Below are 24,745 nucleotides of genomic sequence, written 5' to 3'. Positions count from 1 at the left end.
GATTTACACTGTACCTAAAAAATGGAATAAAGGTCATTTAGGGAGCAATCCTATGGCCACTAGACAGCGGTTAGATGGCCATAGGATATGCTGTTTTCCGGGGACCGACCTCAAAGCCCACGTTCTGAGATCAGTTCCTGGAAAACTGACCTCCCCTCACTTGGAAGAGCCCTGTCCTCCGCCCTCGGAAGAGGAGCGTGGAGGGGCCAGAAAGGGGCGTGGCTGGGGGCGTTCTGGGGCGGGGAGATTGTGGCTGCCTGTATGACACATCCAGTGTGTCATACAGCAGCCTCCTTCTCTGCTTCTGAGGATAGACAGCTGCAATCGGCTGTCTAGCAGAAAAAGCAGGGCAGAAGAAGCGCGGAGGAAACGATCCCCTCCGTGCTTCTCCTGCCCTGCTTTGGATAGGTGGTCATCTGAGTTCAGAGACAGCCACCTATCTAGATAGGATTGTGCCCTTAGTGTGGGAGCTGCCCCGGAGGTTGATGATGTCCTCTAAAGTGCCCACAAACTTCCGTGAGTAACCAATCTCAATAGCAGGATAAAAGCTCCGTGTGAAGAATACCATGGTCTTGATACTGCACTTGCAGCACCTGGATTTTTACTCTCAAGATATGTGCACCTAGTAGGAGCCCCTAGCCAACTGGCTCAGTATTTTTTCCCCCAAGGATTTACATTCATAGGGTGCTTCTTTTATTGTGCAATCACACTGCCTTATTCAGAGAATATTAAGGGTCCAGATGATGTCATCTTCAATTTGTAGCTATCCTGTGTTTCCCTGTGCTTCTTGCGTCCTTTTTTCTTAACAGAAAAAAATCTGTTATGGAAGAAAAGATGGAATAGCTGCACAGTGCCTTTTTACTGTTAGCGCTAGGAGCCCACTGACTGGAAGCATCATTTATTTCACCCAAGCAGCAAGAAATAAAACAAAATATGGGTGGGATCTGTCTTTGGAACTCCTCAGAGCAAAGGCTCTACAAGAGCTCTGTTTAATCTCAGGGTGGGTCTGCTGGCCACAGAAGGAGGAGGCGCCTCAGTCAACTAACAGCAGCAAGGAAAATGAAACAACCGGAGGAGGCCAAAGTTCACATCGCTTCGGCCACACCAGCCCCAACCCTCCTACCCGCTACACTTTGGAAAAGGGGCGCCGCTCCTGCTGGGCTGCGAGGCATACGAAGTCCCTGGAAAGGCGGAACGTTCCAGATTTGCCGGCAGAGCGCTTGCGCCGCGCAACGCAACGCAAGACGTGCCCTGCTCTTACACGTGTTTTGTCTGGCTGCCCTTTCAGGAAGAGCGGGACGACACTTGAGTCGCGTGCGCACAATCTCCAGGCGGATGGGCACGCAAGGCATCATGCACACGACGATTAACGTTTCTGCAATTCTTGCCCAAACTTCGTCAACTTTTGGAGAAGCGGGAGGGTGGGAAAGGAAAAGGGCCCAATTGGTCTCTGATCATGGGAAATTGTGGGCACGTGAATGTTTTAGGCTACTGTGATAAAACGGACCTCCTAAGATCGCAATCCGTCTAAATCTGGATCCTAACCATGTTTACTCAAAGGGAAATCCTACTGGCATCAATGGGACATACTCCTGGGAAAACATCCATAGAGCCGAGCTGCACAGCGTTTTCATATCTTGTCACTACAGCATTATATTCCTGTTTCAGCTAGATAACGTTTTAAATGCCAGACACAAGTCTAAAGTCTGTGAAGCATTACAAAAATGATCTCTGCGCACATGGAAAGTGCCCCCTTCTCCCCAACGCCTAGTGAAGTCAATCGGGTCTCATGCGCCCAAGATTTAGAGTGGGGCGTCCAGTCAGGCTAAATGCTGTCGCAGGGGGGCGGGGGGGGATCGAGGTAACTCAACCACTGGTTTGCCATCTCCTCTGGGAGAACCTTAACGGTCTGGGGCTAGCCCGAGTTAGGCGCTTTGGGACTTTGAACGGGGGGGGGGGAGATCCGCTCAAGGCGTGTTCCTGTTCAGTACAGTAACGACGCGGGGGGGGGGGTCGAATGTGCAGTTCTCTCCGTCTTACCTGGGACGTAGGTGTCTGCTCTCTCTTCATCAGGCAGCTCGTCCCAGCTGCGGATCGTAGGCAGCGGGTTCCTTCTCTTCACGAGGAAGACTCGGGGCATGGTGAGCACTTTCCCTTTACTTCTTACGGCTCTGCTCTTTGGGAGCTCCACCCGCCTCCTAGGGCAGTCTTCAGCAGCCCGCGCTTCGGGTCGCCTCCCCACCCCGCTGCTGCTATCCCCCCCCCACAATAAGAGCAAGACACCACACGCAGCAGCAGGAGGTGCCCCCCTCCACCCCCCCCCCAAGTTTCATAAGGTGTATGAGCAAAAGCACCACCAGGAAACCTGGAAAGGAGCATGCGTGCTGCAAACATAACGGTGTCAACAAGCCTCTCTACCTGTCTGACCGGTTGGAGCAGCTCTGCTTTGTTCCAACCCTTCCTTAGGCATGAATGTTTGCAAAGAATGTAACGTCTGAAAACGGGGGGGGGGGGATGCCCAGGATTCCCAAATCACCTGTGCAACCAGAAAGAACAAGCTCCCCGCCCGTCCCCTCGTGCAACAAAGATTCTGCAGAGACCTGGATACACCTTGGGCTGTGTGTGTGCGTCCGTGGTTCTGGGCGCTGTTTTGTGCACTGGCCTGCTTTCTCTTTGTAGCGCTTGTGAGTAATAAATAACTAAACCAATGCCACAATGCCATCTTAATATAATGAACTCCCCTTTTGGTTATGCACGCACTTCCCTCTGTAGCTGGTTTTTGTGTGTGGACACACAGAGCATTCCATCTCCTCACGGGATGTAACTACAGGCTGACATTTGAAGCCAAACGGCTCCAGGCTTTTTTTGCTCTATACATGCAGCGATCTTCAGATGCGTCTGCCTCTCTTGTTGAGCGTGGTGATGGAGATGCCTTCAAGCACTGGATGGGTGGGACAAAGATACTTCACTAGATGTCTGCATGAAGCTTGAAAGTCTCCGGTTTTATTCTCTCTGTATTTTCATTGGGGCGGGGATCATAGAATCATAGAATAGTAAGGTTGGAAGGGCCCTATAAGACCATCAAGTCCAACCCCCAATGTAATGTTTGTTTGTACCCTGAGTAGAGCTGCCTGCTATGTATGTCAAGGTGGCACATTTTCAGCAAGGCCTCTGAACTGTGTTTGATGTAGCTTCAAAGGAGGAAAAAACATTTTTAAAAGAATTAACCAGATGGCTTCAAAACAAGTGATAGTAGAATAAGGACTACTTCACATTAGTGGTGGAGCAGGGTGAGGAGACAGCCCTTCCCCTGAATATTTAGTTCTCATTAAAAGAAAAAGTAAGCTATCCATTTTACTTATGAAGATATAAAGAAAAATGTATGGGCTGTCATTTAGTCAACTGCTCAGTTAATAAGTAAACCAGCTTCCAGTTTACATGTTACAATTATATTTTCAGTGAGTTTTCAATAATTCTTTCCTGGCCAATCGCAGCTATTTTAGACCCCTTCCTTTCTTCAGAACTCTGTCTTGAGTTCTTTGGAAGAAAGGTGAAGTATAAATACACTTTTAAAATGTGAAATTGGGATTATTTGTTGTTCAAATATGGACTCCTCGCTATGGATTTACAAGGAATAGTATATGCCGTTATTGAATTGAATATTATGTTATATGCCATTATTTTATTGAATATTGTGTGCAATTTTGTTGCTATTTCACCCAGCCTGGAAACATCTTCCATATTCAAAGGCAATGTATCCCCGAATACGTATTGCTGGGGACTAACAGGGGAAGGCTGTAGTGTGAGCTTCCTGGAAGTATCTAGCTGGCTAGTGCTGAAACAGGACAGTGGACTCAACAGCCTTTTGGTCTGATCCAGTAAGACTCTCTCTATGTTCAGATCCTTTTTGGTGGTCTTATTTTTTTTAATAAAATAGTTCTAACCTGCCCTACATCAATAGATCTCAGGGTGGGGTACAATAAAAAAATAATAATTCAACATAAAACCACAGTAGTATAAAAGCAGCATTAATAACCCAAGCAACCAAATCAAAATCAAGCTACAGTCAATAAGACCCAAATGGCTGGGGAAATAGCCAGGTCTTAACCTGATGCCAAAATGAAGCCAGCTTCAGTACCAGCCAGGCTTTCGAGGGAAGAGCATGCCGTAACTGGGGTGCTACAGCCAAGAAGGCCTTTTCTTCACATAATGGTGAATGGTGGGGCACAGAAGAGAGCCAATTTGGCAGATCTTGGTGCTCAGGCTGATGTATACAAGGAGTGGCACTAACTCAAATGTTGAGGCCCCAAGCAGATCATGGCTTTAAGCTGTAACACTGCTACCTTGAAGCCTATTGACAGTCAGTGCAGTTCCTCCACACCTGGCGTTATATGATGCCTTTGAGCTGTTCCTGACAGCAATCTAGCTGCTGCATTCAGTAGTGGAGCTGCAGCTTCTGTGTCATCCTCAAGGGCAGCCCCACATAGAGGGCACTGGAGCAGTTGAAATGGGAAGTTACTAGTGCATGAACTGCTATGACCAGGTTATCCCTGTTCAAGAATGGTCAAAGCTAGCAGGCCAACCGAATCTGGTCAAAAACACTCTGAGCCAGCAAGGTTACCGGAATTCCCAGTGACAAAAGTGAATCTGGGAGTACTTCCAGCTATGTACTTCTCCTTCAGGAGGAGTGCAGTTCCATCCAGGGCAGGTTGCTTATGCAATTCCCGAACCTGGGAACCACCAATCCACATAGCCTCCATCTTGTTGGGATTCTGCTTCAGTTTACTAACCCTCATCCAGCCCACTACAGCATCTAACATCCTAGCACCTGCACAGCCGAGCTGGCACCCAACTCCAAACCTCTGTTGACTTCTCCCAGTGGCTTCATATAAATATTAAACAACATGGGGGACTGAATGGAACCTGCAGCATCCTACAGCTTAATAGCCATGGGGCTGAACAGAAATCCCACAATGCCACCTTCTAGAGCTGACTCTGCAGGTGGGAATGGAACCACCATAACAGTGCCTCCAAGTACCAACTCATGGAGTCGGTCCAGGAAGATACCATTGGTTGATGGAATAAAAAGCCACTGAGAGATCCAAGAGGAGCAGGTCATCCATCAGGGCAACTAAAGCTTCTTTCAGTTCCAAACCAAAGAGATTCTTAGGGGATTCTATTGTGTAGCTAGCAATTTATATACACTGCAGATATTAACTTCATCTTTATTTCACTTATTTTGAAGCAGAGAAGGGGAACCTTCACACTGCAAAGGCATGGGCTCCCCCCGCCCTGGGCCTTGCCCCTCCAGTCTCCAAGCCCCACCTCCTGGATGCTTCCAGGGGCTTGGGAAGGAGGAAGGGAGAGGAATTTATATTGTTATCTCCATTCTCTGATAAGAAATAAAGGGTGGATTTCCCTGCATACTGCTCCCCCTCTCAATTGGTAGAATGAGCAGTGGAGAGGAAGCCACACTTTATCTTCAGTCACAGGATGAGACAACAGTGGGGATTCCCTCCTTAGCACATGTTCACCCACCCCACTGGGAGGATGAGCACCATGCTCAGTGCCTCCCTGGCTGAAGGCACTGAATGGAGGAGGCAGTCCTTCACCCAGCACCTTGTCCAGAGAGGCATCGGTGCACATGTGCTTTCCTCGGCTGGAGAAAGCATATGAGTACCAAAGCTGGACCAAAGTCAACTATTTCACTCCACCTGGGCTTTCCTAGGGATCCAGTTAGACCATTTATGCACATACATTTGCATAAATGGCCCTACTTATAGTCACCATTTGCACAAAAGGGGGGAGGGTTGCAGGAAAAGCCTAGCTGCCATTTTGTGCAAAATGGCAGTCAGCAGAGCAGAAGGATGCCTTGCGCCGCTTGCCCGCAGACCGTCTGATGGCTTGCTGCGAACAGGGTTGGGTGGCTGGCAGGGGTCTGGTGAGTAGCACACAGGAATGAGCAACGGCAAGTTCATAGAATCATAGAATAGCAGTGTTGGAGGGGGCCTACAAGGCCATCGAGTCCAAGCCCCTGCTCAATGCAGGAATCCAAGTCAGAGCATCTCTGACAGATGGCTGTCCAGCCTCGTCTTGAACGCCTCCAGTGTGGGAGAGCCCGGTGTGGGAGAGTTCACCCACCCCTAAACTTTCCCTGGCTGCTCAGCTTTGCCTGCCCCACATCTTCTCCAGTGGGAGAAGGTGTGGCATGGCAAAGCCCCAGTAACGAAGCCCGCTCACAGTGAAGCCAGGTCTGCTGCCAAAATGCTGGGTCAATCAGCTGCCTCAGCCAAGGACCAGATGAGGTCTGGGTGCATGGTCCCACACCTCTGGCATCATCTGGCCCATGAAGGGCAGGCAGGGGCATCTGGTCCTCCACCCCAAAGTGCTTCACCAGCCCTGTTTTAAAACCAGCCCTCTCCCTACTCCCTTGCTCAGTTTGTACAAATAGGCTTTTGCCTCAGTTATTCATGCTTTCGCAAATCCTGGAAAGATTACAGTAATGTGTGATTTCATTAACAAAAAACTTTAGGTTTAACATGTTGTGTTAAGTGCTTTCCGTGTTCAATCAGGCTCCAAAATGCTGAGAAACTGTGTTTTTAGGCAATATGCATATGGTATGATATCCTGTTCAGTGGAATAGACACACAGAGGCTGTGCTACTGACATCATCATTCAACTGATGCTACTAATCTACATTACAGATATCCAACTAGCAACCAATACCATTGACACAAGATGCTAAGAGTTGGAAGGGACCTTGAAGATCAGTTAGTCCAGCCACCTGCTTAGTGCAGGATAGCCAGAGGTAAACCATCCCTCCTTACCCCTCTTGTACATTTCCCATACATGGTTTTGGTTACTTTTGTAATCCTGAAACAAAAATCCTGAATAGTTGGCTATTTCCCATTAGTGCAGAATCAGCAAAAGAGTTGAGAAAGAAAGGGTGTCTTACTTTTAGGGAAAGGAAAGGTTCCTCCTGTGCAAGCACCGAGTCATTACTGACCCCTAGAGGGACACCACTTACACTGGCGTTTTCATGGCAGACAATAGTGGGGTGATTTGCCATTGCCTTCCCCAGTCGTGACTACCTTTCCCCCAGCAAGCTGGGTACTAATTTTACCAACCTCGGAAGGATGGAAGGCTGAGTCGACCTGAGCCAGCTACCTGAGACTCAGCTTCCGCTGGGATCGAACTCAGGTCGTGGGGAGAGTTTCGGTTGCAATACTGCCGCCTACCACTGTGCGCCACACAAGGCTCGTCTTAGTTTTAACATAGTCAAATATAAGCTTATATAAGTAAGGACTGGAATTAAGGCAGAGTAGCCCTCCATAATTTTGCAGTGTTACTTCATGTCATTGGCCACCTTTTTGGACTTCATTTCCCATCAGCCCCACCCAGCATCACCAATTATCAGGAATGCTGGAAGTTGTAATCCAAAACATCTGGAGGGTACCAGGTTTGGAGAGGCTGGCTTGGGCAATGTATATAAAGGACTCTGAACAATGGCACTTACTTTATATTAGTAGTTAATATTCCTATTCCTAAACTCTTATTGTAAACCTCATCTCTATCATAAAATCACCCTCAGTGGGGGAAGAAAAAAGGGTGAAGGGGCTATAGAGCCTGGAGAGGAACACATTCAACAACAACAAGAAAAAAGCTCAGAACTTTGGAAGAAAGGTATATTCTCTGAACCAAAACCCTATTCCACAGATACTACAAATGGCTGCCTTTTTGCCAATGTAAATAAGAGGCATTCTGATCCAGATTGGGACCACAGCAGGGGGGCAAAGTCTCCCCACCCACTCACCTACCCCATATCAGGGTCCCCATCAGTGTAGTAATATGCAGTCAGAGTTTGTGTGGTCACAAATGAATAGAACTCCCTCTGCCACATAGAGTCTCAATGAAAGCCCTGGAATTCCTCTAAAAACACTGGCATACAGGCACATTCTTGCTTCATGGTGAAATTGAGCATGCCCAACATAACTTTGCCAGCAGTTGCTGCCATAGGTTTTCATAGGGCAGAGAAAACTTAATAACTTTTGAACTGCTGAACAGAACTTCACCAAACCAATAAAAGGCACATATCCTTGACAGGTCTGAATAAAGTACATCAGCAGGTTTCACCAGAATTTGAAAGAAATATATGATATACTGAGCTTGGAGTAAAAAAGTAAAAAAGTGTCAATTTTCAGCACTTTTAAACTTGCTGTATCTGTGGCAATTTGGATCAGAGCGGCTTGAAATTTTGCACATCATCAAATAGATTAGGGATGCCACGTTTCAATTTATTTGCTCAAGATGTGTCCTTTTTATAAGCAATAGAATTTGGGGGCTTATACTGAATTTTTTTTTTAATTTACTCACCTTAACTAAACGTGCACTCCTGTGTGCCTTTAATGTTAAGATCTTTTGTTGAGGGCTTGCTCTAAGGGCCCTGACCGTTAGAGCTTGCTGGCTACAGAGACAAGGCCTTTCCCATTTTGGCATCCCGGAATGGAGGTATGACTTTAGACAAATCTTGAATTGAAGTGGGGTACTGCTGAGAGAAACGGAATTGGTCTGAAGTAAAGCAGGTGGCCTCTGAAATCGCGCTAATCGAATCTGGCCCCTCCTGAAGCCTCATGAGCAGTTCAGAGGAATGTGGAGACACAGACCAGGTGTCTGTGAAAAAGGATACATTTTCCCCCAAGCTCTCTGTATAAAGTAAATGCAAGGGAGGGAGAGGAATGTAGTCTTGTCATGGATAACTCTAGCTTCTATTCACAGGGAATTGTTTTACTAGGGCCCTCCAATCACAGTGCTTTGAGTGAGGGACATTCTTCATTGTAATATTTTTTATTATTTAGGATGCAATCCTATCGGGATAGCTGGCCACCTCCAGACTCGGAGGTAGCCAACTATCCAAAGCAGGGTGGGTTGACCATGGAGGGGATCCTCTCTTCTGCACAGCCACCCTGCATTTGTGGCTAGACAGCTGATTTTAGCTGTCTAGCTGGGGACGTTGGAGTGGGGGGGGGTGGAGGCCACACAGCACATAGGAAACATTGTAACAACGCTTCCAAGGTCTCTTCCCTGTCCCTGGGAACACTCCCTTTTCATCCGCTCCATGCTGTGTTTATGAGCACAGAAACGAGGAAGAACCACACCGCCTATGAGGCAGCAGGGGAGCGGGTGGGGAGCTCGGCTCCCAGAAACTGAAAAATCCTACGGCCATCTAGCAGCCATAGGACTGTTCTCTTACTGTTTTATATTGTTGGTACACTGTGTTTACATTGGTGTTTATACCAACTAGCTATACCAGCTGCAAAATTTTTTGCAACCGTGTGTGTGTAACTTATGATTTAGTAACTTCATTAATCAGCTGTTTTACCTGATCTTGAGATTTCAAAACTTCGTATTAAATTTGTATTAAAACTGTTAGAGATAGACTGGTAGAGTAAGTGAAGACGTTGTACAGTTTTGAAAGCTTTTTCACCCCACCCCCTCTGCCTGAAATTGCTCTGACCCACCGTTTTGGAGTTATACATAATAGAAAATACGTATTTTTCCAATTATTTTGATGAAATTAGCCCCAAAATGGATTTCAGTATTTTTCACCAAATATGTGTGGCAAATGCTTTAAATAAACAAAGAAAGAAAATCAGCCGAGTGGAACTCCAGATATTGATTGCTAAAGAAATTGCTTCATGTTTTAATATATATCACATGGTGAAAGATTTTATGATGGAAGTGCATGTAAAGAATTCAAAGTGCTGGGGAAATCCCTGGGAAAATTCTGAAGCAGATTATAAAGCAATCCATCTGTAAGCACCTTGAAAACAATGCAATGATTACTCGAAGCCAACATGGATTTGTCAAGAACAAATCCTTCCAGATGAATCTGATCGCATTTTTTGATCAAGTAACCTCCCTTGTGGACTCTGGGAATGCCATGGACATCATATACCTCGACTTCAGCAAAGCTTTCAACAAAGTGCGCCATGATCTCCTGATGAGCAAACTAGCTCAAAGTGGGCTAGATGAAACAACGATCCGGTGGATCCACAGTTGGCTACACAATCAGACTCAAAGGGTGCTTATCAATGGGATCTTCTCAAACTGAGGAGAGGTAACGAGCAGGGTACCGCAGGGCTCAGTCCTGGGCCCAGTGCTCTTCAACATTTGTATTAATGACCTGGAGGAGGAGGTGCAGGGAATGCTGATCAAATTTGCAGATGACACAAATTGGGCGGGATAGCTAATATCCTGGAAGACAGAAACAGAATTCAAAGTGATCTTGATAGACTGGAGCGCTGGGCAGAAAACAAGAGAATGACATTTAATAGGGATAAATGCCAAGTTCTGCACCTAGGAAAAAGAAACCAAATGCACAGTTACAAGATGGGGGATACATGGCTCAACAACACTACAAGCGAGAAGGATCTTGGAATTGTTGTCGATCACAAGCTGAATATGAGCCAACAATGTGATGTGGCTGCAAAAAAGGCCAATGCTCTTTTGGGCTGCATTAATAGAAGCATAGCTTCCAAATCCCGGGAAGTACTAGTTCCCCTCTACTCAGCACTGGTTAGGCCTCATCTGGACTACTGCGTCCAGTTCTGGGCACCACATTTTAAGAAGGATGCAGAGAAACTGGAGTTAGTTCAGAGAAGGGCAACAAAGATGATCAGGGGACTGGAAACAAAGCCCAATGAAGAGAGACTGAAAGAACTGGGCATGTTTAGCCTTGAGAAGACTGAGGGGAGATAGGACAGCGCTCTTCACGTACTTTAAAGATTGTCACAGAGGGGAAGGCCAGCATCTCTTCTCGATCATCCCAGAGTGCAGGACACAGAATCACGGGCTCAAGTTACAGGAAGCCAGATTCCGGCTGCACATCAGGAAACACTTCCTGACTGTTACATAGGGATGTCAGAGAATTCTGCCACAGATCTCGGTGAGGCCGAATGCCAGTGCATTTGGCCCCCCGAACTCCGTGGCGGAATGGCCTGCCACCCCCCTGCCACCCCGCGGATCCCCCCCCGGGACGAGACTCACCTGGGGCGGATCTTCTGGGTGGCGGCGGCTCCAGCGGCAGCGGCGGCAGCTGGTCTTCCGACTGGCTGCCACCGCCGCCATTTCCAGGCTTGCCTTGTGTAAAAAAAAAAAAAGAAGAAGACGTGATAGGCTACATAAAGATTTACGTAGCCGATCATGGCTAGGTTTAAAAAGAAAAAGACGTGATAGTCTATGTAAATCTTTACATAGCCTATCACGGCTGGGTGGGTAAAAAAAAAACAAAACCGCGTACGCAAATGGCGGTGGCTACGGCCGCCACCATTTGCATTCCTTCTTTTGGCCGTCTTAATCTACGTAAATATTTACGTAGACTATGACGGCGAAAATAAAGGGGAACGCAAATAGCATAGCGGGCGCTATTTGCGTCCCCTTTTGATTCACTGTTTTAGCCTACGTAAAGATTTACGTATAGCCATAGCCGCCACCATTTGCGTACACAGTTTTTGTTTTGTTTTGTTTTACCCAGAGCCCTCCGCGGCCAGAAATCCGCGGCCGGAAATCCGTGGAGCACAGCCGGCCGTTCGAGGATTCCGGAGGGAGGAACGGAGCGCCTCCCCCCCCAGCCAGGATTCCAGGTGGAGGGACGGAACGCCTCCCCCCCCACCATCAACATAATCCGTGAAAGGTAAGTCACTTTCGTACATCCCTACTGTTACAGCAGTACGACATTGGAACCAATTACCCAGGCAGGTAGTGGGCTCTCCCACACTGGAGGCCTTCAAGACGAGGCTGGACAGCCATCTGTCAGGGATGTTCTGACTTGGATTCCTGCACTGAGCAGGGGGTTGGACTCCATGGCCTTGTAGGCCCCTTCCAATCCTACTATTCTATGATTCTATGCTAATTCAAGTACTAAATGTCGATTTTACCACTATTTTTTATTTCTAGACATCTTTGCCATTCTACATCTTCAATTAGTAAATTGCATGCTTGAGCTATTTCTTTGAAAGTATCATATGCTACCCCATTACGTGTTCAGATATCTCCGTAACTGGGCACAGCAACAATGAGTAGTAATAGTACTCTAAGAAAGCATCTTTCTGCATCTGAAAGTGATCCACCATACATTCTCCCTAGACAGGGACCACCCAAGGCATTGGGACTGCATACATCAGGGATGCAGAATCTCAGACCTGGGGTCCCAATCCAGCCCTTTAGGGTTCTGCAGATAGCCATACCCACTTTCCCCCAACCACCTATTGTTTGGTGGTTTCCCAACTTTTCTGCAATTTTCTCCCTATTCTAAAAGGTCTAAATGCCTCTCCTAAGGCTTAGTGTCTGGCAGTTCAGAGCTTTAAGGTACAATAGGCTGGTATTTGGGGTCCTTTCATCCCTCTCCTTTGCCTTTGGCTCTACCCACTGCTGGAATGCAGCCCCCACGAGCTTCTCTGAAGTGGAATTCGGCCTTTGGGCTGAAAGAAGTTCAACACCCCTGGCATACATCCTATAGCCTGCAGTAGAGTTCGGGATGCGGAGCCTCTCATCCATGGGCCAAAGGCAGACCTCCAGACCACCCAGTCCAGACCTCCAGGCTCTTCCGAGGCCACGCCCCTTCATTGGCCCCACTGCAGGTTACCAATAGTATTTATTCCAACTACAATTATTGATTCCCTCCAACTACAAAGGAGGGCTCACGCATGTTGGGGAAGGAGAACGCCTGGATGCAAATGTCTTTTCCCCCATTGCATGCTGGACAAAATTAAGAGTAACTTCTGTAGCTCCATCCATTTTTGTGTTGGCGCATCCATTTTGGCTCTGTCCCCGCCCACTACTGGAGTGTGGTGGGGAAACCCCCAGAGAGGTTTTGACTGAGGTAACATGGTATCCTGCTCTAGAGCAAGCCTTGGCTGTTTGCAAGCCTGTACAGGGAGCAAGGCAATAGAGTAGTGAAGCTGGCAAACAACTGGTCAGGCACACAGGTTTCAGTCCAAGGAGTTTTAAGTTAAGGCGGGAGTGGTCAAAATCCAGGCAGAGGTCAGAACACAGCAGTCAGGCAACAAGGATCAGGCAGCAGCAGGAGTAGTCAAGATAACAAGCAAGAGGTCAAACACAGTAAATCAGCCAGGAATGTTATGTAGTCCAGAAGCAGGGTTGTTCAGCAGTCCCAATGGTCAGGAAACAAAGCATTAGACACAGGGCAGGATTCAGGAGGCAAGGCACATGGCAGAGGCTGGAAAGGCCATGTTGTTCCAATGCTGGCTGGGTTTCCAGTGAAGGCTTTCCAAGCCAGCCAGACCCCACCCAGAGCTCAGCTGTAGCAATCAGAGCTCCCTTCCCAGAGCCTACCCCAGGAATCCCTTTCTCTTGAGGAGACCTCTTTTGCAGGTGAGAACTCCTTCGCACAGGAGCCCTGCTAGTCTGTTGCTTGAGGTGACGACGCTCCAGGGGATCAGGGGGTGGCTCAGCCTCTGGCTCAGAGGCAGAGTCCCTCTGTCCTGACAAGGATGGCCTGGCAGCCACTTCCCCCAAGGGTTCAGGCTCCTGTGGGTGTGGTGGCAGTCCCTGGTCTGGGGTATCCTGGGCTTCTGGGGCCTGTAGCTCCTCCTCTGAGGAGGAGGACTCCTGTTGGGGCATAACATCACTCCCCTCCCCATAATTCCCCCCAGACCAATTTGAGGGGTCAGGTTTTCCTGGATATTGTCAGTGGAATTTCTGGACCAGGTCAAGAGCATGGACATTTATAGCATCCTCCCAGGAGCGATCTTCTGGCCCATAACCTTTCCACTCCATGAAATATTGGAGGCAGCCTCGGTATAGCCAGGAATCCAGAATGCTATCCACTTCATATTCCTCCTCCCTGTCCACTGTAATGGGAGGTGGTGGTGATGAGTGGTTCTGGAAAGGAAGGGTTGGTAAGTCAGGGACCAGAAGTGAGCGGTGGAAAACTGGGTGAATATTTAGGGATGAGGGCAACTGTAGGCAAAAGGCTAGGGGATTGATTTGAGCGACAATAGGAAAGGGTCCAATGTAACAGGCGTCCAGCTTGCGGATGGGCCAGCGGGTGGAGAGGTATCGGGTTGACAGCCATACCCGGTCTCCAACTGCTAAGACTGGGCCAGGTCAGCGCCATCAGTCTGCAAAATATTTGTATGTATCTTTGGCCTCATCCAGTTGCTCCCGTAAGACTTGATGCAAGGCTTGGAGTTCCTGGAGCATTTGGTCTGCTGCCAGAACAGAAGAAGGTGGAGAGACTGAAGGGAAGAACTGGGTGTGGTAGCCATAATATGCAAAGAAGGGGTCTGGCACGTAGAAGAGTGTAAGGAGTTATTATATACAAATTCTGCTAAAGGTAAGAGCTCTGCCCAATTGTCCTGCTGGAAGTTCACAAAGCAACAAAGGTATTGCTCCAGCACGCTCAGTTTGCCCATCTGACTGGGGATGATGGGCCAAAGAGAGGTGGAGCTGAATTTCCAAGGACTTGAACAAGGACTGCCAGAAATGAGCTGTGAACTGGGTGTCCCAGTCTGAGACCATGTGTTAAGGGAGACTGTGTAGCTGGAAGATATTTTGATGAACAACTGAGCTGTCTCTTTAGCTGAGGTGATCCCAGAGCAGGCAATGAAGTGGACATTTTAGAAAACAGGTCTACTACCACCGGGATGGTGTTGTAGCTTCCTAAAATAGGCGATTCTATAATAAAGTCCATAGATATTGTTTGCCATGGGCCAGAAGGGGTTTGAAGTGGGAGCAAAAGACCTGCAGGCTTTCCAGGTTGATTGTTGGCTCAGCGGCAGATGTCACATGCTGCTGCAACATAGTGTACTGTATCCGCATGTACTTTTGGCCACCAAAATTCCCTCGTAACTAAGTGCAGTGTTTTGTATAGGCCAAAATGTTCTGCCAGCCATCTGTCCTGGCAGAGCCGAAGTGCTTCTGCATGGAGGGACCCAGGTGAAACATAAAGACATCCCCCATCGTATAACATTCCATTTGGGACTGAGAAGGAGAAATTCCCTGAAGCTTTGGTATTTCGACAGTCAAGGAGGCGGGCCTGAGCATAAGGATCCTGCTGCTGTTGGTCATGGATCTGGTCAGCCATGGATAGTGGGATCTGGGTAGCCAAGAAGTTTTGAGGGCGTAAAACAGTAGATACTGGGTTTTCAGCCTGAACCAGGCAGTATTCAGGCTTCTGGGACAGAGCATTTGCTTGCCAGTTTTGAGTCCTGGGAATGTAAGTCACAGTGAAATTAAAGCAAGAAAAGAAAAGGGACCACCAAATTTGATGTTGGTTTAATTTGCAAGCTGTTTGTAGGTATTCAAGATTCCAGTGGGCTGTGCTCACCTGAACTGGTTGTGCTGCACCTTCCAAGAGATGTCTCCAGGTTTCAAATGCAACTTACATAGCCAGTAACTCCTTGTCCCAGATGGTATAATTCTGTTCAGCAGGAGTGAGCTTACAACAATAATAAGCACACAGGAGCAGTATTTGGTCCTGTTTGGAAGGTTGAAGTAGCACGGCCCCCAGAGCTATACCGGAGGCATCAGTCTCCACCACAAAAGGGGTCTGAGGATCTGGATGCTGCAGGATCATTTCAGAAATAAAGGCCTCCTTCAGTTGCTGGAATGACTGCTGTGAGTCTGTATCCCACTGAAATGGCACCTGTGACTGAACCAGGTTCGAGAGGGGTGCTGTGATCTTTGCAAAGTTGGTTTATAAACCAGTGGTAATAGTTAGCAAAACCCAGGAGGTGCTGGACATCTTTAACTCACTGAGGGGCCTGCCAAGATGAAATTGTTTCCACCTTGGATGAATCCATCTAAATCCTAGCTGGGGATATGCCGATGTCCCAAAAAGTCCACTGAGGAAAGATCAAAAGCACACTTTTCCAGTTTGGCGTACAAATTATGTTCCGTGAGTCGCTGTAACACAGCCTGGATATGATGAACATGGTCCTGTGGATGTTTGGAGAATATCAGAATATCATCTAAATAAATTATTACAAAGCAGTCCAAAATATCACGAAAAATGTCATTCATGAAATGTTGGAAGACGGCTGGAGCGTTGCACAAACCGAACGGCATTACGGTATATTCATTCATAGTGGCCATACCGGGTGTGAAATGCAGTTTTCCATTCATCCCCAGCCTGGATTCGGACCAGGTTATAGGCCTCACATAGATCTAGTTTGGTGTAGACTAGCTCATCGGAGATGTTCCAAAAGTTCTGGAATTAACAGAAGAGGGTACCGTTTGTGGACTTTAATCTTATTCAGTGCTCAGTAATCATTGCAGAGTCTGAGTTCTCCACACTTCTTTTTCATTAAAAGAACAGGGGCCGTTACAGGAGAAGTGGAGGGTCATAGAATCATAGGGTTGGAAGGGGCCGAGAAGACCATCGAGTCCAACCCCCTGCTCAGTGCAGGAGGCCTGATTCCCAAGCAGTCTCCCATCCAAGTACTAACCAGGGCTAACCCTGCTTAGCTTCTGAGATCAGATGAGATCAGGCACATCCAGCCCTTTGTGTAAATGTTTGTCAAGGAACTTCTGCAGAGCAGCAAGCTCTGGTTCTGACAGGAAATAAATCCGCCCAACAGGAATCTGAGCTCCAGGCTTGAGGTCGATAGAACAATCATAGGGCCAGTGTGGGGGAAGCTGATCTGCTTCCTTCTTCCCAAAACCATCGCTGTATTCCTGGTACTTGACTAGGAGACCCTTGAGGTAAGTCAGTAGCACCTCTTTGGTAATGGATCTCACCCTCTCACATAGACAATGTTCCTGAAAATATGGTGAGGAAAAGTTCAGGTTACCCTGGGCCCAGGAAATTTGTGGGTCATGTCGGGATAACCAGCTCATTCCTAGTACCAGAGGGAAATGGGGCATATTTGCCAGATAGAACTGGAGTTCTTCCTTATGTCCCTAGATCTCCAGAGTCAGGGGCACTGTCTCATGGGTTAAGGATCCTGATATCAAGGGCCCACCATCAATCGTCCCTACCACCACTGGGTGGTCTATGGGCTGGGTTGGGATCTGCTGCACAATAGCAAATGAAAAGTCCATGAAGTTGCTAGAGGCTCCTGAGTCCACCATGGCAGAACTATGAATACTGGCCAGTCCCGGCCCCTGAAGAATCACTGGGAGGAGTAGTTGTTCTTGCAATGACCACCCAGGGTGGGGGACTGCAGTTGTAACATCCAGCCATTGGGCTACTGCTATGTCTGTCAGGTTTGCTGGTTGGGACCATTTGGCAGGGCACATGATTGCAAAATGGCCAGTAGTCCCACAGTACAGAGACCCCCTTGTCTCTGCCGGTCCTTCTCCTCAGGGGTCAACTTTGGCTGGGATCCCCTTTATTTTAAGCCACCTTGATGGGTAGAAACTTCTCAAGGCAGCATACATAATTAAAGAAACAATACAGCAATAAAACAATAAATATCAATGAAAACAATAACCTGAGCTAATAATATCCCCTGTGTCTCCTACGTGACAATTGTGTGTGCATGTTGAGTGGGCAGCAGGTGGAAACTGACTGCCATGGCAAATGTAAACACAGGAGCCTGGTGGTCAGCAGGCGGGCAGCACAATGAGGCCCAGGTGCAACCACCTGGAAAGCCACCTTCAAACAGACCAGCAGGAAACCACTGAATAGTAACTTATCAAAAATTTTGATTTTAACCATTTGTGCATGAATACGGATCCTCTGTACAGTTCTGTTAATAAGGCTTGTTTATTGCACAATAAAAGCCTCATGAGGAGGTACCCAGTGTTATTAAGTTGCCACAATACTTTGGTTTTGATACAGACCTAGTCATATTTAAAGTAGGTCTACTGAAGTCAGTGGGTAGTATCCAGTGTTAGTCCTATGTAGAGTAGATCCTACCTAGACTAGATCCATTGAAATGCAGGAGACTTAAGTCCCATTCATTTCAATGGGTCGGGGGGCCACGGTGGCTTAGGGGGCCGCGGTGGCTTAGTGGTTAAGATGCTGAACTGCAGACCGGAAGGTCGGCAGGACAGCAGTTCGAGACCCGAGTGCCGCGTGACGGAGTGAGCTCCCGTCTTCAGTCTCAGCTCCTGTCAACCTAGCAGTTCGAAAGCAAGAAATTGCAAGTAGATAAATAGGTACCACTTCGGCGGGAAAGGTAACAGCGTTCTGTGCACCTCGGTGTTCAGTCATGCCGGCCACATGACCACGGAAGCGTCTTCGGACAGCGCTGGCTCTTCGGCTTAGAAATGGAGATGAGCACCACCTCCTAGAGTCGGATACGACTGGTTGGGGACACCTTTACCTTTTTTTTTTTTTTTTACCTAAGACTACCATTGGATACTCATCAATGCGAATTAAGTTAGTAGTGACTAACTTACGTCCCATTAATATCCGTGGGTCTACTTTATGTATTACTAAAGGTGCTTCCACATTATGCTTTTATTGTGCAATCTCCCTGCCTCAAATGCATAATTTAAGAGGGGCAGCCAGATGGCAACATCTTCCTTTATAACCCTCCCATGTTATCCCGCCATTTCTTCTGTCTTTTTTCTTACCAGAATAATAATCAGAGAGGGAGGAAAAGATGTAATAGATGCACAATGTTTTGGTAGTGCTAGGAGCCCTCCATCTGGAAGCACCCCAAGTCAGAATCCAACCCGGAGGGATCACTGTATTGGTCTATTGCATCAAAAGCAACATAAAGTTGGATTGACCTTCAGTTTATTTGTCCTTATCATATCCATTATCATGGCCAGGCACTAATTAAGCACATCTACTTCCCCACCTGGATCAGATGAGAAAGGGAGATAGAGCTATGTGTCATCTGCATACTGATGACACTGCACTCTAAATCTCCTAATGATCTCACTCAGCAGTTTCAATGTAGATGTTAAGTAGCATTTGGGACAAGATGGAACCTTGTTGGGCCCCAAAGCATGCTAAGGAGTTTAACAGACACTCCCCAGCACCACCTTCTGTAAATGGCCATTCAAGTATGAACTACTGCAAAGCTGTACGCAACTCAGACTGCCTATCCTGAAAGGTGCCATGGTTGATGGTTTTGCAAGCCACTGTGAGGTCCATGAGAATCAACTGGGTTGCATCCCCCATTTTCTCTCTCCCAGCAAAGCTCATCCCACAGGGTGACCACTGCATCTTCTATGCTGAAACTAGGCCGAAATCCTGATTGATCTAGAAAATCAATTTCATCCAAGTGATGGTATTTGAACTGCTGCCACCCTCTCAAGCACCTTGCCCAGGAAAGGGATGTTAGCTAGTGGCCTATAATTATTCAGATCTGCTGGATCCAAGGATGTTTATTTCAGAAGTGGTCTCAGCACTCTGACCAGTAGGGAAGAACTGATAACCTTTTGAAACGAGCCAGTCATCCCCTCCCTTCTGGATGTCATAAGCCACGAAGGGCAGGGGTGCTTGTGCTAATTTAAACAAGCACCTTGTCCACATCCTTGGGTCATAAAAACTGAAAGTCCTCTGACATTAGATGGTGCCCTGGATACCTTCAAGGATTGAACCTCCTAAACTGTGGTGTCTAAGGGCAGGATCCAGTGCTGCCCATCTGTTAGTGGAGCTGGCTACTGATTCTGGTTCGCACACAGCCAGTCCCGCCAATTCCGTTGCACAAGTGACCCCTACCACTTGTGGACTAGCAATTTAGCGCGTCCAGGGGAAAGTCCCAAAGCAAGTGGAAATGCTCATTTCTAGAAGGGGGCAGGTCACTGGGTCTGATCTGCTGATCTGCCTCCTTCCAGAAATGAGCATTACTGCTCAGTTTGGCTTGACCCCAGAAGCGCTAAATCATAGGTAGTGGCCACTTGTGGAACAAAATTGGCAGGGCTGGCCATACACACAAGGGCTGCATTGGATTCTGCCTCATGTCAAAATTAGAAAATGCAGCATACCAACAGTCAATTGATTTTTTTCTTCTTCCTCTCATATTATGGTTGAACTAGTAGCTATCCAGTTATATTGGTGGACAGCTCCCAGGCTACCATCAGGAGTCAATTTCTGGAGCAAATTGCTCCTATAATTTTTTAAGTTATATTGGCTCCTGGTATGTTTTCATGACAAATTCAAAATACTGGTCTTGATCTTTGAAGCATTACCAGCCTCAACCAATATTATGTGACGGACCCTGTATCTCCATGTGATCAAGCCCACCTGTTTAAAATCTGGAGGGAGGGTTCTACTTCACCTTCTGCCACTGCCTGAGGTTAGTTTCATTGGTACAACGGACAGGACCTTCTCAGTGTTGGCAACAAAGCTTTGAAACAGTCCCCCATGGGAAATGTGCCTGGTCTTCTCTCATTCCCCCTTCTGAGAAATGGTGAAAAGCAACTTTCTTCACTAGGCTTTTAATGATAATTGAAACTGCGGTTTTATCCCCCTGAATCTGTATATTTGCTGTCTTTACAGACATTGGTGCTGTTCTGTATATTATTATACAATAATATATTGGTGCTGTTTTGTATATTATTTATTTTGTAATTGTTGATGTTGTATTGCTAATTTATGTTGCATTGCTAACTGACTTGCCACTTCTTAGCAAGAAAAAAGCAGAGAAATAAAACAACATACTTTTGGTTAGGGATGTTGGCAAAATCTGCAACGGATTCAAATGAGTTCAGATTTCTATTTCTGTGACCTGCGGATTCTGCTCCAAACCGGCTTCTACTGTGTGGATTCTGTGGACTTCCAGACTAGGGATGTACGAAAGTGACTTACCTTAAGCGGATTACGTTGATGGTGGGGGGGGAGGCGTTCCATCCCTCCCCCCGGAATCCTGGATGGGGGGGAGGCGATCCGTTCCTCCCCCCCGGAATCCTCGATGGCCTGCTGTGCTCCGCGGCAGCTCCGCGGAGCAGCCGGCCAGGCCCAGCCCAGCCCAGAGCCATCTGCAGCCAGATTTCTGGCCGTGGAGGGCTCTGGGGAAAAAACAACAACAACCCGCGTATGCAAATGACGGCAGCTATGGCCGCCGCCATTTGCATTCCTTATTTTAGGCCGTCTGAATCTACGTAAATATTTACATAGACTATGACGGTGAAAATAAAGGGGAATGCAAATAGCATAGCGGGCACTATTTGCGTCCCTTTTTGATTCATCGTTTTAGCCTACGTAAATCTTTACGTAGGCTAAAACGACGAATCAAAAAGGGAAGCAAATAGCGCCCGCTACGCTATTTGCGTTCCCCTTTATTTTCGCTGTCATAGTCTACGTAAATATTTACGTAGACTAAGACGGCGAAAAATAAGGAATGCAAATGGCGGCGGCCGTAGCCACCGCCAGTTGCGTATGCAGTTTTGTTTTGTTTTTTTAAACCCACCCAGCCATGATAGGCTACATAAAGGTTTACGTAGCCTCTCACGTCGTGTGTTGTTTTTTTTTTTAACCCAGCCATGATAGGCTACGTAAATTTTAACATAGACTATCACGTCTTTTTTTTTTTTTTTTTTAACAAGACTGGAAATGGCGGTGGCGGCAGCCGGTCGGAAGACCAGCCACCGGAGCCGCGTTGTCTGGAAGATCTGCCCCAGGTCAGTCTCATCCTGGGGGGGATCCGCGGGGGGGCGGCAGGCCGTTCCGCCACGGAGTTCGGGGGGGGCAAATGCACTGGCATTCGGCCTCACTGAGATCGGTGGCGGAATTCTCTGACATCCCTATTCCAGACCATTCTTTTACTTTTGGGAGAGATTTGCATCTCTGCTCATTAGCGCTAATGCGTACTTGCAATTATGTTTTAATGCACATTAGCACTCATGAGCATTAGTGAGAATGTGCATTTGCAGAAGTGGAAGATAATTCTCATAGACAGTAATCCAATTCCATCAGTGAGTGGCCAATGGAATTAAAGGTACCTGACAAACACAGATGGAAAGGACCTAACAAAGTCTGTACATCCCTACTTGTACTGGATTACCTGCAGGTGGATGCGACTGTAATTAGATGGGAGTAGTAAAGGAGGGGGGTTCGCATCAAATTCTAAACCACGCCCCGTTTGCGAAGGTGACAGTTGCGCCGCCCCCCCATTGAGACGGGAAGTCCTGCCCTAGCTGGAAGCCCCACGTATGCGATCAGCTGACCCGGCCATATGACCTTCAGGGTCACCTTACAGGGGTCATGTGACCCCTCTACAAACTCGCCATGCCATCGTGGACCCATTGGAATTGGTTTTAGAGCCCTAGCGGGTACAGGCACGGAGATGGCCCGCAGGGCCTTTTCCAAGCTGCGCCCGGATTAGTCCTGCGGGGTCATGTGACCCCTCTACGAACTCGCCAAGCCACCGCAACCCAATAGGAAGAGGTCTTAGAGCCTAGCCCTGTAAGGTCACGCCCCGCAACCCCATTGACCAATAGGGACAGCCTTGCCCCCAGGAAAACAGCCTTTTATCATGCCCAGACACGTTTTCTGCACAGAGAACATGGCGCGGCCAAACACCCCTCCGGGGCCATCTGCTGATCCTCCACTGGCTGCAGAACATGACCCCCGGAAACGGTATATTAGTACCAGTTTTGATGACTCTGCTTTTCCACCACCTAAACGTCTAGGCGAGGAGGAGGCCAAGGTTTCCCAAATGTGGCAGAACATGTTGGAGGCCATTTCACTAGAGAACCTTGTAGCACAGGTAAGATTTCAATGTTTCTATCTATGTGCATGGATGGATGGTTGGAGGGGGTATTTTGTGGTGGTTTCCGAAGTTTGCAAAAGGGTTACAGACAGGATACAGCTTCATAATAGATTGTTCCATTTTCCAGGACCCCTGTGTGAATAATGTTGGTGCAGAAGGCCTTGGAAAAACTGTTGAAATTAAAGTAGAGGGGCCATCACCGATGGCATTATGGAAGATGGCCTCAATAGGAAACTTTCAAATACAGGTACGTGTGATTATTTGTAGCATCGCTATTAAAGACATGCTGTATGTGCTTAGGAGACACCAAAAGTATTTTCTTAATTTCTTTTTAGGGTTGTGCTGATCTGTCAATGGAGCAGCCAGGCCATGTCATCCTGAAAAGTATTCTAGGCCTGGAAGCGGATGAAACAAGCTACAGCTCACCCAGAAAGTGCCGCAGAGCAATGCAATGTATTGTCAGAACCACTGTTTTTGGAATTCTGAAGCACTGCTTAATTGAATATCTACATGATACATGTATTGGTTGTATAATCCAAGCACCAGGACAATCCTCACATGAATGCTTATCTTGGCCAAAGAGGGTCATCTCTAGAAAGCTGAGAATTGTATGTGGGAAAATATGTTTTAAAAGTATACTGTATATTATTACTCTAATCTGATATAGTTTAAATTGCCTCATGCTAACACAAGATTGTGTCGATAAAGTTTTAATTTTGGTGAGTAAAATTGGGCGTTCACACAAGGCCCTTAAACTACCGGATGAAACCCTGAAAAATACCTATCATGTATTTTTAAATCATGTAATGAAAGTGATTAGAAACAGGTCCTATAAATATTTTCTTACATCTGTAAAGCAAAACTCTGAATAAAATGGCTCATTTGAAAACTGCTGCATTTTTTTTGGTTTTGTTTTGTCAGAATCATTTTTGAAAGAATCATTAAACATAGAAATCACAAGGGCTGCAAGGAAAACCTTCAAGAGTCTTTAAAAAGTAAAACACTCCTTAAGCACCACTTAGATTTTCTAAAAAATACCCTAGCTAGCCCCTGCAAAAAAAACTATGATCACCCCTGTAAAGTGACTTTTGAGATGAAGAAGACACAGATCAAGCAAAGGAGTCCACAGAATATCAGGATCCAACCACAACATTCCCCTCTGTTGTTAGAAAGTTTTATGTTCTTTCTGCAGAGCACTTGTGTCTTATGTTTAAAACCTACTATAAGCCTACCTGCAATTGACCCATCACCCTAGACACATTTAAAAATGCTGCTAGGTTTCCCAAAAACTATGCTCACCCCTGTAAATGACGTTGTAACATTAATTTCCATTTTTGAGATGGGTCCTGAAACCCCATTACGTGTTTTGGGTAGGGTGTTGCTAAATTTTTGGAATCCGCTTTTTATCACTAGCTTCCATTATAGGTCAGAGGGCTGGTCCCGAAAAGGCTCATGCCGCATGTCTCCAGATGGGGGTAGATTACATGGGCCCTGAAACCGCATTACGTGCTTTGCGCAAGGTGTTGCTAAACTAAATTTTAGGAATCAGCTTTTTATCACTAGCTTCCAATACAGGGCAGAGGGCTGGTTCCGAAAGGCTCATGCCGCATGTCTCCAGATGGGAGGTAGATTACATGGGTCCTGAAACCGCATTATGTGTTTTTTGAGTAGGGCGTTTCTAAATTTCAGTGTTGGGAAAACAACCAGTGTTCTAAATCTAATCTTTACACATTTATATGTAGGGGGAAACTATTCCCTCCTTTTCTTTTCTTTTTAAATTATTATTATTATTTTATTTTTGTCAGAATCGTTTTTGAAAGAATCATTAAACATAGAGAACATAAGGGCTGCAAGTAAAACCTTCAAGAGTCTTTAAAAAAAAAAAGTAAAACATTCCTTAAGTGCCACTTAGACTTTGTAAAAATCCTACATGGCCTGCCCTTTAGAAGGGGGGGGGGATAATGGTCTAGTCCTCTCATATTTGCTGTTAGCAGCTTGGTAAAAAAGCATTAATGTAAACATCTGATATTGGAGAGGAAAAAAAATCTCAATAACTGTCTTTAAATGATGGATACATAGGTATCCATTTTTTAAAAATAAACATGATG

General features: G+C 46.8%; 2 protein-coding genes across 4 annotated transcripts in view; one reads left to right on the top strand and one right to left on the bottom strand.

Annotated features, from left to right (window-relative positions):
* OVOL2 (ovo like zinc finger 2) overlaps positions 1-2,659 on the bottom strand; it is a 55,463-nt gene extending 52,804 nt beyond the window's left edge. Inside the window, exon 1 of the mRNA XM_084854807.1 lies at positions 2,041-2,659. Coding sequence (XP_084710933.1) covers positions 2,041-2,140 — 100 coding nt within the window. The 5' untranslated portion in view covers positions 2,141-2,659. The remainder of the gene's footprint in view (positions 1-2,040) is intronic.
* Positions 1,951-24,447, top strand: LOC146347610 (uncharacterized). Of its 3 annotated transcripts, XR_014790813.1 has the most exons (6): positions 1,951-2,141; positions 6,705-6,808; positions 11,534-11,692; positions 22,558-22,634; positions 22,765-22,884; positions 22,973-23,530. XR_014790813.1 is itself a non-coding variant. In XM_084854808.1 (4 exons), exons 2-4 carry the CDS (start codon positions 22,431-22,433, stop codon positions 23,297-23,299), a joined length of 651 nt encoding a protein of 216 aa, XP_084710934.1. In that variant the 5' UTR covers positions 21,480-21,546; positions 22,409-22,430; the 3' UTR covers positions 23,300-24,447. The 3 variants fall into 3 exon arrangements, 1 of the variants encoding a protein (XP_084710934.1); XR_014790814.1 differs by lacking the exon at positions 6,705-6,808 and having other exon boundaries at positions 2,007-2,141; XM_084854808.1 differs by lacking the exons at positions 1,951-2,141; positions 6,705-6,808; positions 11,534-11,692 and adding an exon at positions 21,480-21,546 and having other exon boundaries at positions 22,409-22,634; positions 22,973-24,447.
* The last annotated feature ends 298 nt before the right edge of the window (positions 24,448-24,745 follow it).

This window comes from Heloderma suspectum, chromosome 4 (genome assembly GCF_057233095.1).
Source record: "Heloderma suspectum isolate Gila_16-S chromosome 4, 16-S_ref, whole genome shotgun sequence".
NCBI lineage: Eukaryota > Metazoa > Chordata > Lepidosauria > Squamata > Helodermatidae > Heloderma > Heloderma suspectum.
This window is presented reverse-complemented; position numbering and strand designations above follow the sequence as displayed.

Coding starts and splice junctions, on each gene's coding strand:
- LOC146347610 (XM_084854808.1), top strand. CDS start 22,431: ATGGCGCGGCCAAACACCCCTCCGGGGCCATCTGCTGATCCTCCACTG. Junction 22,635..22,764: donor TAGAGAACCTTGTAGCACAG/GTAAGATTTCAA, acceptor TCCATTTTCCAG/GACCCCTGTGTGAATAATGT. Junction 22,885..22,972: donor TAGGAAACTTTCAAATACAG/GTACGTGTGATT, acceptor ATTTCTTTTTAG/GGTTGTGCTGATCTGTCAAT.